Raw genomic sequence first — 18,482 nt, 5'->3', positions numbered from 1 at the left:
AGATGTCAGGCAGCGACGGCGAAGACAGCAGGTCGAAAAATATCGATTTAGGCATCAAATATGGATCTGGCGAATGGATAGACTGAAGCTTTTCCACATAACGCCAATGAGTTTACAGCGTCTGAAAGCACCGGGGCTTCCATGAATTGCACTATAAATTGCACGACGAATTGAAACCATTGAGAATACGGATAAACAATGACGGACAATATGGTGGCCGGATACAGCCACACGTCATTGTGTGACGTTGGTGAGTGGGGTCTATAGTGCGAAAATTATGGTACTCAGTACTGAAAAAAAATAACGCCGTTAGAAATGCTGTTATACTCTCATGTTGTTATGAACAACACTGCTTTTTTAGGGGGGGTGAACCTAACTTTCAAATGAAGAGAACTTTGGCAAAAAGTGAAATTACCAATGCAATGCAAACATAAAAGTTCAATTTTGGGGATGTTGATTAGTATAGTGTGATATAAAAAAATGAATGTTAGATCTCATACCTTGGACAATAATGCATACGCTTGGTTAACAGGATTGTGCTTTTATTCAAAGTGCTGCATGTAGCATATGGAATGTAAAAATCTAGCACAAGGTGCTTTGTAAGTAATGAAGTTTGTAACTTCTCTTTTGAACATAAATGACTCCTACAAAATATACAAACGTGTTTTAGGATAAAATCATGAAATACTGAATCATCTGCTAAAACAATGTAAACATCGTTAATGTACAGGAAACAGCTGGAAAACCAACAAATTAAAAAAAATATATATGTCACATCACAGGTTTTTCTCTGCTGGGGCGACCTGTAAAAACAGCTGCAGGAATATGGTCATCTTGGTTAACAAGCCTGGGCATAGCTTGTAATGAATGAAGGGTACATAGATGATGGCCCCACTGAAGATAAATAAAGTCACGTAAAGGTATTCGATCTGAGGATTGTCAATGATGGGCGCCAGCACAAGGAATACTGCTGCGATGACTACCAGTATAGGCAGGATAATGGGAACCTGAAGGAAAGAGTTTTCTGTTAAGTAGTGGATGTTTTATTTGAAACTTTTCATACATATTAATTTCCTTAAATGTTTTTATAACATGCTTTTAGGACGGGGGTCTCACACTTGTGGCCATTTTGAGGGAAAAAAATAATTATAAATAAGAAAGAATTAAACAAAATAATAATGTAAATGATTCCAAATTATTTTTTAAAAAAAGATAACTTCCCAAAATAATTTCAAACAAATTGTCATAAACTGAAAAAAGAATAAAGACATAAATTGAAATAAGTGTAATACTATGGGTATTTTGCTTTTGTATAATAAATCTCCTGTGACCTCACAAAGCTTAACTATTTTGTTGCCATGGACGGCAATAGACGTCCAACCCATTTTAATTCAATTTGAAAAGGATTGGACGTCTATTGCCGTCAATAGGTGTTTTTTAATACTACAACTACTACAGCACATTCTCTCTGTGACCTGTGCTGGCAGTGAATGAGCTAAGCTAATTATACAGTATCTATGTCAAAATCACACAAATGAAAAAACAGTGTCTGCTTGAACTAAAACCACGCAAACATTTATCGGTTTTCATATTTTAATGAGGATAGTATGCAAACAATGACAGAACAGGGAAAAATAAGTAAGTGAACCATCACATTTAAAATTTTGTGCCCCGCCCCTTTTGGCAGCAACAACCAGATGCTTCCTGTAGCTGCAGATCAGTCTGGGGCATTGATCAGGACTAATATTGGCCCATTCTTCTCTACAAAACTGCTGTAGTTAAGTCAGATTCCTGGGATGTCTGGCATCAATTGCTGTCTTTAGGTAATGCCACAGCATCTCAATGGGGTTATAGTCTGGACTTTGACTTGGCCACTCCAGAACGTGTATTTTGTTCTTCTGAAACCATTCTGAAGTTGATTTACTTCTGTGTTTTGGATCATTGCATTGTTGCAGCATCCATCCTAATTTTAGCTTCAACTGTCTGACAGACGGCCTCAGGTTTTCCTGCAAAACATCCTGATAAACTTTGGAATTCATTCTTCCATTAATGATTGCAAGTTGTCCAGGCCCTGAGGCAGCAAAACAGCCCCAAATCATGATACTCCCTCCACCATGCTTCACGGTAGGGATGAGGTGTTGATATTGGTGAGCGGTCCCATTTTGCCTCTACACATGACGTTGTGTTTTACTCCCAGACAATTCAACTTTGGTTTAATCAGTCCACAAAATATTTTGCCAAGACTTCTATAGAGTGTCCAAGTGCCTTTTTGCAAACATTAAACGAGCAACAATGTTTTTTTGGACACTAGTTGCTTCCTCCATGGAGTCCTCCATTGGCCATAGTTTTACATATAGTTGATGTGTGCACAGAGATATTGGACTTTGCCAGTGATTTCTGTAAGTCTTTAGCAGACACCCTAGGTTTTTTTTTTTTTACCTCTCAGAGTATTCTGCGCTGAACTCTTGGCGTTATCTTTGGTGGACGGCCACTCCTTGGGAGCGAAGCAACAGTACCAAACTCTCTCGATTTGTAGACAACTTCTCTGACTGTCGATTGATGAACATCCAGACTTTTAGAGATAGTTTTGTATCCTTTCTCAACTTTACAAAAATCAACAATCCTTGATCGCAGGTCTTCAGGTGGCCCTTTTGACCGAGCCATGATGCACATCAGACAATGCTTCTCATCAAGACATTTCTTACCAGGTGTGTGTTTTATAGTGGGCAGGGCAGCTTTAAACCACTCATCAGTGATTGGGCACACACCTGACTTAAAATGTTTGGTAAAAATTGGTTTCAATTACTCTTTAAGTCTCCTTAGGCAGTGGGTTCACTTACCTATTTTCCACCCTCTGTCATTGTTTGCATGCTATCCTCATTAAAATATGAAAACTTATAAATGTTTGGGTGGTTTGAGTTAAAGCAGACACTGTATTTTCATCTGTGGGATTTTGACAAAGATCCGATACACATTTGATGGTGTTTTTATGTAAAAAAATGAGAAATTCCAAAAGGTTAAGATACTTTTTCATACCACTGTACATGTCCACTGAAATGACCATTGTCCCTGAAAGGGTTAAGTCAAATGAGTGGGACTCACCCTGTATGGCCTTGGGAGCTCAGGCTTCTTAATCTTGAGGTAGAGGAGCCCAGACAGCGTGATGGCATAGAAGAACCAGGCAGTGAAACTTGCAAACAAAAAAAGTAGAATGTTTTTTTTTTTCCTTCTCAGATTCAGAGGAAATTCTGAATCTGTTGTTGTACAGTGATCCCTCCTTTTTCTCGGCTAATGGGGACCAAAATCCGCCGCGATAAGTGGAAAAACGAAGTAACCCCCCCCCCCCCCCCAAAAAAAAGGTTCAATGTTTTTCTTCAGATTTGCATTGGAAAGAGATACATATGACATTTTTTTTCACTTTTTTCCCCAAAGTATAATTACATTTTATATATATATAATAGTATAATTATATATATATATATATATATGTGGCGGAAAACACTCAGGTGACTTGAAATTCTGCTCTGAGACCCCAAATTTGGCCGAATTTCAAAATGGTCATATATGCATGTGTGATACACCATTGGAAAGCCAAACATCTCAATTTTGGGGGGAAGAAAAATTTTGATCAGGTGGGCATTAAAAAAAATTAAACCCCGAAACCCTAACTCGAGGTGAGAGCATGAGCGGGCATAATTAAAGACACCATGACTTTGACGAGATATTATCAAGTACTTACCTTCTTATGATCCGAAAAACTCAGTGTAGCATGTCTCATAGAGTCTCAAGACACAGCTGTGAATGGCCACATCTGGATTTTTTGGGGATTTTATCGGTGAAACACGGTAATATAACAAGGATTGCATTGCAGAAATCGGAGACATCAAGGAGTGGTCGAGATTTTCTTTTTTTAAATGGGTAACCTTTCAAACGCTTTTTTTTTTCTAATTTTATTTGGATCGATTATTTATCATCTAAAATATCAGGGAAAATGCGACAGTAACATAAAAAATATAATTAAGCGATAGTTATGAGGTAGATATCTGTGACCTATTTACACTTTTTCTCATTGTGACGTAATTTATTTAAAAGTTTAAAATATGCGAGTGAACAATTTTATGAAATCGTTTTAAAAAAAAAAAAAAAACCTAAATACTAGTCATCAATTAATGATTCTATGCTAAAAATGATTGACATTTGAATAACACATATAATTACTTACCTTCTTTTTATGACTGGGTTGAAACAAAAGGGGTTGTGCGATGTCTGTAAACGGGGGTTTCCAGGGTAAAACAGACAAATCAAAAATAGTTTAGGGGCTTAATACGCCATGAAACTGCTACGGCAACATAAAGACATACTGTTCTATCAAACACAACAGTTCTTTTGGCTTAAAATATAGCAGTTTATTTCAAAGAGGGGTGCAAGAGCCCAGGCTTCTCCCGTCAGCCCTTGTCTTTTCTTTGGGTTATTTAATCTTATCACAATGCTATCTTGTAACTGTCAATTGCCACGTTTACATGGAGCCAAATATTCCAATTACAATCGGAATATTTGTTCAAACCGAATAAATGTGTTCCATATAAACACCTCATTCGGAATGAACAGGCCCAAACCGAATGGAATTTCATTCCGATTCACAGGGGTGGAATATTCCTTTTCCCAAACCGATTAGAAGTAAAATTATATCATGTAAACAGGGAAGCGGAATGGTGTCTGGTTGCGTTCTTTCTGCACATGCTCCGTACTGACGTGGTGACGTCACTTTGTGACGTAAGTAACGTCACTTGCAACATGGCTTCCAAGCACAGCGCACCTAATTAGAGTCCGGCGAAAAGATTGTATTTAATTCAAACTTTAAAATAATTGAATATAATTGCTCGCTTAGACGGGCGTAAAACGAGGAACAGTGAACTATTTAAAAAAGTTCACGACAGGTTACACGAAGCCGGAATAGACCGGACCGTTGACCAGATTAGAAACCGGAGGAAAACCGGCTACTACAAGGCAAAAGAGCAAAACAGCAGAAGCGGATACGACCCCACAAACACAACAAGTGGGTTAAAGTTAAAACAGCAGCACTCCGACGATCGATCTCCATGTTTTGCAACGTGACGCTTTGTTTTGATTAATCTGCGCATGTCAGACGGCAGTTGTCAAACGTCCTTTCGGAATAAAGGCAGTCACATGTAAACGCTGGATCGGTATAGATGAAGTGACATGTAAACAGCTGATCTGAAATTTCCATTCGGAATGATTTGAATCGGTATGAATAAAAGTCAGCATGTAAACGTGGCTAATGATACTGATGATGATGACAATAAACAACCCCCCCCCCCCCAAAAAAAAAAGAGCAGAAACAGATTTTCCAGCCTTGTCTGTGTTTCCCGCCAGATATTTTTTAAATAAATGGTTTTCAAGCACTTCAAATATAATAATTAGGGCTGTCAAACGATTAAAATTTTTAATATAGTTAGTTACAGCTTAAAAATTAATTAATCGTAATTAATCGCAATTCAAACCATCTATAAAATATGCCATATTTTTCTGTAAATTATTGTTGGAATGGAAAGATAAGACAAGATTGATATATACATTCAACATACGGTACATAAGGACTGTATTTGTTTATTATAACAATAAATCAACAAGATGGCATTAACATTATTAACATTCTGTTAAAGTGATCCATGGATAGAAAGACTTGTAGTTCTTAAAAGATAAATGTTAGTACAAGTTATAGAAATGTTATATTAAAACCCCTCTTAATGTTTTCGTTTTAATAAAATTTGTAAAATTTTCAATCAAAAAATAAACTAGTAGCCCGCCATTGTTGATGTCAATAATTACTTACACAATACAATGCTCATGGGTGCTGAAGCCTATAAAATCAGTCGCACCCAAGCGGCAGCAGAGGGCGGCAAAACTCCATAAAACACAATTAACAAGTGGGCATTTCACTGTACTGTCATTTAAATCTGTCTGAGCGGGGCATGTGCATTAATTGCGTCAAATATTTTAACGTGATTAATTTAAAAAATTAGTTACCGCCCGTTAACGCGATTATTTTGACAGCCCTAATTATAATTAAGATCTGTTTTAAAAATGGTGCTTTCCCACCATTTTTAAAAAAAATTTTATCAAGAATATAGTGGAAAAATGTTTGTCTTTATTAACTGCTTCATTGAGTGTGTCCACTCAAATCCGCTCAAGCTGCTCACTTACACAAAAAGTTGCCATAGAAACAGTTTAAAAAGCTAAACGATGATTGACGCATGTGGCACTTTGAAGTTTCGGCTTCCAAGCGTCTCTAGCAAGCTCAAACCATAATGTTTGTCAATTATCGTTAACTTTAACAAGCACCTCCAGTGCACTGCCTGACGAAGAAAAGCAGCGGGAGGGAGAGTGAGACAACGTCTAAATAAATAATTTATTAACGACTGCATTCTGGCCTGTGCCGCTTAACACACCAATATCACTGTGTACTCTAGAGGGGCATTCAAAAAGTAATGCACTCAAGTGCATTGCTCGCACAAGATTTTACCAATCTTGTTTACATTTGGCACAAACATGATAGGACACACCTTCTTGCGATTGTTATATGTGTTTTTCTTATTTTTAGATTTTTAAAGCTTAAACTAGCTTCCAAAATGGCTGCCCCTCTTGAAGCTCATCAGAAACAAAGAGCTGTAATAGAATTCCTTGTTGCAGAGGGAGAAACCCCTCTGAAGATTCACAACCGGCTGGAAAATGTCTACAAGGATGATACCATAGACTATAGACCCTACCCACGTGACGTCACAACTCCGCTCTCCTGACTGGTGCCGCCCACTTGTCCGTCAACACATCGTGTTGACCTGTTACGGCTATGTACATTCCTCCTATTTACGGCGTGTTTTTCTGCTCGTTAACATTAATAATCAAAATGGTGAAGGCGTGTGTGGCGGTCGGTTGCAATAACAGAGAAGATAGACGGAGAGACTTGAAGTTCTACCGGATTCTGAGAGACACGGAGAGGAGAGAGCGAGATGGGCTGCTGCAATTCGAGGAGAAAACTGGGCTCCAAACGATTACCACAGATTATGTAGTAGTCATTTTATATCTGGTAAGATGCATTTAATATATATTTAGAGGGTTTTGGGCTGACAACCACAATTAAGATCATTGCTAGGCTAATCGCCGACAACATACACGTATGTATGTAGTGAGAGTGCTATCGCTAATCCATATAAACATTAAAAGCTCTAGCTCCATTGACAAATGACATGAAATGCATTAGACTTCACAGTGGATGTTAGCAAGAACAAAAGATTTTGAATTGAAAATTTCGTAACTCACCTTCCGAGCACAAGATTCCTGCCGAATTTTCGTGTACGAGGACCTGTTTCACCCAACCAGCAACGTAGCATTTATAAGCCTCCAAGCTCTTAAAGTTTTTCAAACTTTCGTGAGAATAGGCTGATTTTGTGTGGACAAGATAGTTGTAAATATCAGGGTCAGGCAGAGACGGCGAAGGCAGCCGGTCAAAAATCATCGATTTAGGCATCAAATATGGATCTGGCGACTGTATAGAACGAAGCTTTTCCACATAACGCCTTTTATGCAACACATCCAGTGAGTTTACGGCATCAGAAAGCACCGGGTCTTCCATGAAATGCATTTTAAATTCCTCGATCAATTGAAACCAATGCTAATACAGAGACAAAATGACGGACAAGTGGGCAGAAGCATACTGCGAGCACGTGGTTTTGTGACGTCGGTGGGTAGGGTATATAGTACTGTAAAAAGATGGGTGCTGCGATTTAAAAACAGTACTGAAGACCACGAAGAGGTGGGTAAAGCCAGCATAGCCGATAAACCCAAAAAGTTCAAGGCCCAAAAATCAGCTGGCAAAATTATGGCCACCGTTTTTTGGGATTCTCAAGGTGTAATCATTGTGGATTTTTTGCCGAAGGGTGAAACCATTAACTCTGAGTGAGGTATACATTGAGACTCTTAGGAAGCTCAAAGCAAGAATTCGACGTGTTCGGCCCAACTTGGACATGACAAATGTGCTCCTCTAGCATGACAATGCACGTCCTCACACAAGCATCAGGACATGGAGGTCATCACTTCATTTGGATGGATTGTGATACCACATCCGCCATATTCTCCCAATTTGGCACCGTCAGACCACCACCTCTTTGGTCCAATGAAAGAAGGACTCCGGGGCAACCGATATGGCAATGACGAAGTGAAAACTGCTGTCAAGAATTGGTTTAGAGATCAACCGGCTTTCTAGTCCGGAGTTCTACAACACTGGTAAACATGCCCCCTTGTTCATAGGTGGACTGTAGCTCTTGAGAGAGGTGGAGACTATGTGGAGAAGTAAAAATGTAATCCTCACACTTGTACCTTTCTTTTGATGTATAATACATGTTCCTATTGTAATTTGTTTGTACATAATAAAGTTGGGTGCATTACTTTTTGAATACCCTTCGTACAACTACAGGACAGGAGGTCGTCACAGAAATGCATTGATTGGACTGTTAGCAGTACATCTTGTTTTGTATATCTATGTGCGCTTAGCCTCGATAATAATGTATGACGTAGGTCGTCGCCAATCACATTTGTTCCAGGAAATAATTAGCCCCCAGACTAGAACGACAGAAAACCAGACGTCTTTGGAAGGATTTTTTACGGGGGAAAAGGGCACCTGACGAGCCAGAAGATGAGCCTACAACCTCGAACGAAAACAAAATCTATGCTACTTCCCAATCACTAAAGACCTACGAACTGCGAAGGAGTGGATTCGTGACCCGTATGTGAATAAACCGAGTGATTCGAGCATGTCTGTGCAACAGGAATATCAGCTTGTAGAGGTCGGAAATCCCGGCGACCTTAAACGTACATTTGAGACAACAACTCTACCGAGGTTCTGGATTAAAGTCATTTCGGAATATTCTGACATCGCTAGAAGAGCACTGAAACCTGTGCTACAATTTCCAACATCGTATCTTTGTGAAGCGGGCTTCTCTCACTCTCCCATCTCGGGACCATCTCGTCTCAACGAAACAAGCACATGCCTCCCACTGATTCACACGGTGAGTTGTATTTTCCCTGGACTTAATACGACGGGGCTAAAAACAAATGTTATTTTATATTTGCTGTATTTTTCTGCCACACATTGCCGGTGTTCTGACAAATTTGGCACACACGTAACGTTAAAATGACCGCAAAGGCAGCGATTCCAAGGTACACACTACAAACTTTCTTTAAAGAAAGGAATATTAACTTACGTTTGCCATGTTAGCTGCACACAACAACTGCAAGCTGCTCTCTCACTTCACGACTTTGCCGTGTCGTTAAGCATTAATTTACGCCATTTTCGTGTTGCACATGTATGTTTATGATGTAAATAGTTTTTCAGCACCGGTGGAGAGTCCAACTGAATATAAGAGGGCTTTTTTCACCGCCACAAAAGCTTTGGGAGCAAAATTTTATAAGGGTGCAAAATTTGAAAGAACACCGGTCTGTGGAAAAAAAAAGACCCAAAACACACGAGTCCGTCGTGCAAAAAAGGTTGGGGACCCCTGGACTACGTGATCAGATCGGGACAGCTCATTTGTATTTTTTTATTTTTTAACTGGAAAAAAAAATCCGCTATGGACTGAGGGTGCGAAGTTTGAAGCGCGAAGTAGCGAGGGATCACTGTACATTGTCCGGATGAGCGTATCATCATGGATCGATTAGTTCACCCTGAGACACAACATTGTTTTTGATATGCCATGTCTGGGACTGTGGGATATGTGCAGTGTAATGGGAGATTAAAAATGTGTGCTACATGGTGTTCACCCGCAATTTCCTGATCGTTTCATCTTTAAATGTGTAACAAATACACAACACCTGTGTTCACCTGAAGAAGTTGACGATACTCTGAAAGTCTCCGGGAATGAGCACCAGCAAGGAGACTATAGTGGTGAAAATGAGTGCTGGAGATGGAGTCAGTCTGTGTACATGAGCCATAGACAGAATATCCGGCTATAAGAAACACACAATACAGTACTTTGTCACTACTGAGACCGCGGAGCAACATTATTGGCTAAAGGGCGTATTTTATAAAGGAAACCGGAGTAATTAGTGTTTTTTCCCGTCAATTTCCAGATACAAATTTGTTTTGCATTTTTGTACCATGGCACAGATTACTCCTATGCAAGTGACTTTATAGACCTTTTCGTAATGTTTGTAGTTAAAAGACACCGAGGAACTGCAAAGATTCTCACCATGTGTCCTTCACGTGCAGCAACAAAGCACACTCGACCGCCGCTGAAGAATGTCCCGTTTAGTGAGCCAAAGGCTGACAAAGCTGCAGCTATTGACATGATCCATCCCCAGGATCCTAACACCTTGTTCCTGTGAAGGAAAACATCTAAAATTTTTGCTTACGGGTTGAAATTTGCTCCCAGAAATTGAATTGGATTTAAATGAGTTTATCGCTAGAAGACGTCCAATCCATTTGAAGTGGGAGGTTGGCAGCAAATGAACGTTCTACCAATCCCTCCAACTTCAAATAGAATGGACGTCTAGGGCCGTTCATTGCAGTCATTGATTTAGCTGTGTGTACAACTTTGCAACATTAAAGGGTATGTAGTGCCCTGGGAAAATTTTAATATTCCATCATTTATCCATAAACGCATGCCTTTTGTATTCATATCATGCCACTTCGTGTAATTACACACAAGAAAATGAGAGAAATTTGGCTCGATTGTCAAGCTAAAACGACCGGCGCCCGAGATCTGGCAGATTGTGTGCGTGACGTCACGACAAGTGAAGAGAGTGCCACCGGCCACTAGGGGGGCAGCGCCTGTCTGCATCAATAGAATTCCTTCTAGTGAGGGGAGAATTAGGGGTGTTTTGAGCTGTTTATGCTGATGCATTGTGTTCGTCCTGCACATATTCCAGGTTCCCTCATGAAGAAACACCCCTCGTTGTCAATTCAGAATTGACAGTGAGGGGTGTTTCTTCAACAAGAAAAAGGCTCAGTGCTTTAATACTGAATGGCGGCGATGATGGCAGACAATTTCGTTTCTAGTTTCAGCGACGAATCCGACGTAACGAATGTTCATCTAATGGTGACGAGGAGAGTTACGACGCTTTAATCGGTGTTTTAGGTTACCAATTTGAGCCCAAACGAACTCCAATGCAACGTAATGAAACGGTCATTGAGGGGAGCAATGACACTGATGAAACATCGGCAGCAGATCGTGTGGGAAACACCAATGATTTGTTTTGCATTTCTTTTTGTGAACCTGATACACCGTGACTGCAAAATAAAGGAATGCATAGAATAATTATCATTTATTGCGCTATCATAGCTTTTCGCTCTGCCAACAGACACAAATATGAATGGGATCAGAGGATTTGTTCTATATATTTTACGAACGATAATGTATACATGTGTCCAGTCCTGTATCCAATGCGTGACATTTTTTTATTATAAAAGAGTACTCACTCTGGCCATTTCGAGCTTGGCTGCTCCCCTCCTTTGCTTAGCCTTAGCCTCCTTTGCTAGTCATCATCCTCTTTCTTGATATCTCGGGACATTTAGGTCGCTGCGCGTGTATGGTCGGCACCGCATCTCCTTTGAGCAGCAATCTTTTAGCAAAATCCGATTTCACTTGTCCATAGTTCGAGAAGCTTTCCAGTGGAAAATGCGTACCACAGAAAAGCGTGCCGGAGGCTGTGTCTAGAAAATTAGCCCTCTTTGCATGGACGAACTTTACCCATCGTCTGCGTAGTCCAGCTTTTTTTTTCGCGTTCGGGAACTCATTGATACTATATTCCGATAAATAACTATTTGTACACCACATAGCACAGCAGTTTTGAACCATTTTTTAGATGTTTTCGTCAAACAAACCCCAACGCTACTCTCTCGTCGTTAAAAAACAATGGCACCTGGCTCCGCCTCGACTGTCAATCACTTGTCGTGACGTCGCCGCCCCATTCGGCTGTTTCCGGAACACTTTCAGGAATGTTCGTCATTTTCGATCTATTTTCGATAATTGCTCATTAATGTGATTGATTTTTTTGTTAACTTTATCAATATTTGTTATCTTGGCACATAACGGTTCTATTGATGTCTCACACCCCCTTTGCCGCTACATACCCTTTAAAAAGTTTTCAACATTTTTAAAGTTCTTTAGTTTGAAGTGTAATATCGGATTTGTCCGAATATAAGACGGCCCTGATTATAAGACGACCCCCTCTTTTTCAAGACTCAAGTTTGAAAAAAGACTTTTTGAACACCAAATTAATTTTATACAGAAAATAATTACAGTACATTCGAAACAAATGATTATAACAATATATTTGAGAGAAAAAGCATGTTATTTTGCCTCATTCAAATCTTAATATCTGAACATTTAAATATGTAAACTAAAGTGCAATCACATTCGTAAATGAATGGCTTCTGGTTTTAAATGTAAATGTACACCAATCTATTGTGATAAAACAACAAAATTGCAATAACTGCATTAACCATCAAAGTGAAGTATAACTGTAATTGTAGTCTTGAAACAAATCTGAATAAGGAAAAACATTGCAATAAAATAATGCAAACTGGTTAAACGAGTAGAGTAGCTGAGATCTGTCATGACAGAATATCGCTTCAAGGATATCTGGTGTCATCTAGCGTCGTAAATGGGTATAACGTGTAGACCGCGAATATAAGACGACCCCCTCTTTTTCAGTCTTATTTCAATGCAAAAAACACCGTCTTATATTCGGGCCAATACGGTATTATAATTGCTTGTTAGGATATCAAAAGCAATTAAATGTAGCATTTTTCCCCAAAATCTTTCCATTCCGACAAATTATTTTACAGAATATATATATAATTTACAGAAAAATATGGCATATTTTATAGATGGTTTGAATTGCGATTAATTGCGATTAATTAATTTTTAAGCTGTAATTAACTCGATTAAAAATTTTAATCGTTTGACAGCCCTAATATATATATATATATATATATATATATATACATATACATATATACAGTGGGGAGAACAAGTATTTGATACATTGACAATGGGAAAACCCATTGGCAGTGTATCAAATACTTGTCCTCCCCACTGTATATATACAGTATAGGAAAATCATTTACATGCAATGACACTTTCGGTCACCAGGGGTGGGCTGTCCCCCAATTAAACTCCGCTTATGCCCTAGTAATGTAGCTGCCACTGTAGTATTACTGCATCATATTATAAGCGGGATAGTTTATGAGTGTATTATGAACATGGAGCTAAAACTCATGAATTCCTTCATGCTCCATTTGAATGTTTGACAACTCAAGAAAAAAAGCAAGCCAGAGTAAACTGACTGATTCGAGGCTTCAAAGTGTGAATCTTTTTCAGGTGCTCCGTCCTTACCCCCAAGTGACCGCCACTGCACTTGAAGAAATTAGCTCTTTTGGCGTCATCACAGTCAGGTAGCTGACATTCACCAAAAGATACAATCCAGTCACCAGCGAAATGGCAATGATTACTGCTCTCGGAAGATTTACCTGCAAAAGAAGACAAGGAATGGAGTGAGGCTCCTATAGCTTAAATTTGATTTTACATAGCATTTTTAAAAGGCCTAAGACCTGTCAATTCACCACTCAGGTTGTTGTTGTTCTTGTGAACACCAACTTTGAAGTCCTTTCCCTCAGTCATTCATGAACCAATCATCTTGAACCTTAGTAGCTATGTAGCATGGGGCAGTATCTATTGATCCTCGGAGCCTTGATTTTTTATTTTCTATTTATTTTTTTTATTTTATAAATTTTGTTTCAGGGTTGATTAGTTAGTAGCGTAATTATTAGCCAGTAGAGCGTACCCTGCAGTAAGTTAGGAATTTGCCAGTAGAGGGCAGTGCAAAATTATCGCACATGCTCATTTAATTTTACTGTTACGTGCCAAAGACGGCTCGCGAAGGGCGTAACATAAAACAAGCCACACAAATGTACGAGTGGACACAAATTTATTTACAGAACAATCAAACTCGCAATGAATATGTACAGAATGCCGACGAAGCGTGACTTCAGGGTAAGCCCAGGCCAAAACAACAAACAACAGGAGCTACACTTAAACCCCACCCGCTAACTAAACCCTGATCATGTAAAAGGAACAAAGAAAAGACAGCGTCTAACCTAACTTCCTACTCTATACAAAACAGGAGAAAACGGGTTGAACAGAAATGGCGACTTACCCTTACTTGCTTCAGTGCTCTTATTTACAGTGGTGAACAAAAACGATCCAATAACGAATAAACACAAAAGACCTCACAGAAAAAGCGGGAGTGTATCAAACTAGCGATCAAATGCAAACGAGCGTGAATGGCGAGCAAATAGCTGGCGAGGAGGACCGCGGCAGAATACTGTCAAATGCGACCTCATAGAGCGTTGTCAGCGGCAGGTTTAAGAAGTTTGGCGGCTTTTTCCGTGGCCAATCAGCGGCGGTGACGTCGTCGGTCCGTCCTGCGTCGATCAGCTGTCGTCACAGTAGGAGGGGAAGCAGCCAGCTGGTGGAGGCGACGATCAGCTGATTGGAAGAATCTCAGAAAATTAACTATTAAACGGCCAGGGCCGACACATTACAAAAGAATGAGATGCAATCTTTGTTTGCAACTCATGCTTGTTTAATTTAACAAGAAAGACTAAGACACAAAACTGTGAAAAAAACATACAAATAAACAGAAAAGAATGCTTGAAAATATAAACAGTAAATACTAGGGCTGTCAAACGATTAAAATTTTTAATCGAGTTAATTACAGCTTAAAAATTAATTAATCGTAATTAATCACAATTCAAACCATCTATAAAATATCCCATATTTTTCTGTAAGTTATTGGAATGAAAAGATAAGACACAAGACGGACATATACATTCAACATACGGTACATCAGTACTGTATTTGTTTATTATAACAATAAATCAACAAGATGGCATTAACATTATTAACATTCTCTTAGAGTGATCCATGGATAGAAAAACTTGTAGTTCGTAAAAGATAAATGTTAGTACAAGTTATAGAAATTTTATGTTAAAACTCCTCTTAATGTTTTCGTTTTATTAAAATTTGTAAAAATTTCAATCAAAAAATAAACTAGTAGCTCGCCATTGTTGATGTCATTACACCATGCTCACTTTCCAAACCCATAAAATCATTTGGACCCAAGCGCCAGCAGAGGGCGCCAAACAACAAGTAACAAGTGGACATTACACTGCTGTCATTTTAATCTGATCGGGGCATGTGCGTTAATTGCGTCAAATATTTTAACGTGATTAAATAAAAAAATTAATTACCGCCCATTAACGCGATAATTTTGACAGCCCTAGTAAATACATCTTTTTTTAAAAAGTCTGGAGTAGACATGTGCCGATTACCGGTTTCATAGTATACCGGGGTATGAAAACGTCACGGTTTCAATACTGCAAAATGTTTTTGTCATACCGTCCCTAAGGTATTAGTTACTTTTTATGTCGCAAAAATGCATGGAGAAATCCCTCCCTTGCAGCTGCAAGGCTCAACCCTCCCCCACCGGTTGTTGCTCAGTGTCAGTGAGTCAGCTGTGCTACACGATGCCTTGAGGAGGTGAAATTCCTGAACTTTTACCCCATCAAAGAAAATGAAATCGCTGGTATGGGAATACTTCGGCTACAGAAAAGTTACAGACAGCCGTGGCTGCAGGAGGAGGCCCAACCGACATGTAAGACATGTTTGGGGAGGGTGGTAGTTGCGTTTATACAAAATTAAAAGTTAGTAAACAATGTCATGAACGTTTCCCACCAGCTACGAGAGTTAACTCCAGTGTGTTTTGTGTATCTAGCGGTGGTAAACGTGTTTTTTTTCCCTCTGGAAACTGTCTGTGTTGAGAAAGAGAGTGTGTATAATGTAAACATTATACAAGTCATACACAGGCACTTTTTATGGAAAATAATTATTTTCGTTCTGATGGCTGTGGGTTTAGGCTCACCTAAAGGACTGCATTCATTTTTATTTTATTTCGAATATTTCAGTTATTTTTAGGGCCCGAGCACTAAGCGTGCGAAGGCCCTATTGTTTTGCAAAGGATTATTTTTTTTTTTTTTTTTTTTTTTTTTTTTCAGGGCAAATGAAAACGGCCAATTTGGAGGCCTGAACATGCACGAAAAGTCACCAAAATTTGCACATACGTCCGGAAAATTGTAAATTTCGATAATTTTGCAACGTTGCAAAAAAATATAACAAAATGGCTCAGTGGCGCCCCCTTGAAATTTTAAAATTGGCCTATAACATTAGGGTATGTCAGCGTAGAGCAATGAAATTTGGGGGGTCTATACCTTGTCCAAAACCGCTCCAAAAAAGCATTTACACGCATATTCCAAACCCAACAGGAAATTGGTTATTTTGGATCAAATATGAAATTTTTATCGATTCACAGGGTGCACATTTGAGACCTTTTCGCAGAGGGAGTTAGTTGGATCATCTTCAAAATTGGTGAGACTGTTCAGGAGACATATGAAATCTTAAGTTTTGAAAATGGTGCGTTTTCATTCACGGGTCTGACCTGGACGTGGTGCCAAAGTCGACCATTTTTTCGGCAAAATGACAAATTCAGTAAATGACTAATAGTTCCTTGACACAACGTTCAATCTTTTTCATATTTGGCATGTATGTGTGGTATCCCACCCTTAACACGAGTGCATTGAAATATTACCCATTAGGTCTAGCGCCCCCTAGTGAGAACAGGAAATGCCTTTTTTTACGAGACAGGTTCCTCCTCCAAGGGAAAAAAATCTGTTGACCTCAAACCTGCATCAGGGGAGCCTTAAGACCTGTGTTCAGGTGCCTGATGAAAAATATTGAGGTTTCGTTGAGGCGGAGGGGTCCAAACAGGAAAGTGAAAATGAACGTCAACAATTTGTCACGCAAAAAACTTTGAACAGTCATAACTCGGCAGATATACAACATATCTGCGCCAAACTTCCCGTGTTTGTTGAGAGTCATACCCTGAAGGTTCTTGTAGGGGTCATTTGCATCAACTCTACAGTGCCAACTAGTGGCGACAGAAAGAAGTTTTAAAAAAGGCCTTTCCTATTGGGTTTTTTCAACATAGAGCAAGGAAATTTGGGGAGTACATACCTTATGCAAAACTGCTCCAAAAAGTCTCTTGCACCCGTATTCCAAATCCAACAGGAAATCGGGTATTTTGGATCGAATGTGAAATTTTCATGGGTTCACAGTAGGAGTTTACATTTGGAGGCTTGAATATGCACAAAAACTCGTAAAAATTTGCACATACATGCGGCTTTGGATAACGTTCGATAATCTTGCAATGTTACGAAAAAATGTAACAAAATGCCTCAGTGGCGCCCCCTTGAATTTTTCAAAAAGGCGTTTCCTATTAGGTTTTTTTAACATAGAGTGATGAAATTTGGGGAGTCGATACCTTGTGCAAAACTGCTCCAAAAAGTCTCTTGCACCCGTATTCCAAATCCAACAGGAAATCGGGTATTTTGGATCGAATGTGAAATTTTTATCGGTTCACAGTAGGAGTTTACATTTGGAGGCTTGAACATGCACGAAAACTCACAAAAATTTGGACATACATGTGGCTTTGGATAACGTTCAATAATCTTGCAACGTTACAAAAACATGTAAAAAAATGGCTCAGTGGCGCCCCCTTGAAATTTTCAAAAAGGCCTCTCTATTTAGGTTTTTTCAACGTAGAAGGATGAAATTCGGAGAGTCGATACCTTGTACAAAACTGCTCCAAAAAGTCTCTTGCATGCGTATTCCAAACCCAACAGGAAATCGGGTATTTTGGATTGAATGTGAAATTTTTATCGATTTACAGTGTGCACATTTTACACCTTGGCACCTAGGGAATTAGTTTGATCATTCTCAAAATTGGCGAGACTGTTCATGAGGCATATGAAATCTTAAGTTATCAAAATGGTGTGTTTTCATTCACGGGCCTGACCTGGGCGGGGTGCCAAAGTCGGCCATTTTTTCGCCAAAACACCGAATTCGGAAAATGACTGATAACTCCCTCATACAACGTTCAATCTATTTTAAATCTGGCATGTGTGTGAGGTATACCAGCCTGAGCAGGACTGGATTGAAAATTTACCATTTGTGCTTGGCGCCTCCTAGTGGGAACAGGAAATGCCCTTTTTTTACGGGACACACTCCTCCTCTAAAGGGAAAAAATCAATCTACCTCAAAGCTGCATAAGGGAAGCCTTAAGACCTGTCTTCAGGTGCCTGATAAAAAATATTGAAGTTTCGTTGAAGCGGAGGGGTCCAAACAGGAAAGTGAAAATGACTGTCAACAATTTTTCTCTCCAAAAACTTTGAACAGTCATAACTCGGCAGATATACAACATATCTGCGCCAAACTTCCCGTGCTTGTTGAGAGTCATACCCTGAAGGGCCTTGTAGGGGTCATTTGCATCAACCCTACAGCGCCAACTAG

General features: G+C 39.3%; 1 protein-coding gene across 2 annotated transcripts in view; it reads right to left on the bottom strand.

The window, feature by feature from the left end:
* Positions 1-542: 542 nt before the first annotated feature.
* The window catches only part of zmp:0000001267 (b(0,+)-type amino acid transporter 1), a 35,361-nt gene continuing 17,421 nt past the window's right edge, over positions 543-18,482 (bottom strand). For both annotated transcript variants that reach the window (XM_057858631.1, XM_057858632.1), the window contains exons 2-6: positions 13,413-13,546; positions 10,263-10,392; positions 9,896-10,020; positions 3,103-3,190; positions 543-1,007 (exon numbers count right to left, since the gene is read on the bottom strand). In XM_057858631.1, the coding sequence (XP_057714614.1) occupies positions 777-1,007; positions 3,103-3,190; positions 9,896-10,020; positions 10,263-10,392; positions 13,413-13,546 (708 nt within the window). In that variant the 3' untranslated portion in view covers positions 543-776. The remainder of the gene's footprint in view (positions 1,008-3,102; positions 3,191-9,895; positions 10,021-10,262; positions 10,393-13,412; positions 13,547-18,482) is intronic.

Source organism: Corythoichthys intestinalis, chromosome 15 (assembly GCF_030265065.1).
Source record: "Corythoichthys intestinalis isolate RoL2023-P3 chromosome 15, ASM3026506v1, whole genome shotgun sequence".
NCBI lineage: Eukaryota > Metazoa > Chordata > Actinopteri > Syngnathiformes > Syngnathidae > Corythoichthys > Corythoichthys intestinalis.
Note: the sequence above shows the minus strand (reverse complement) of the source record. Positions and strands in the feature narration are given on the sequence as shown.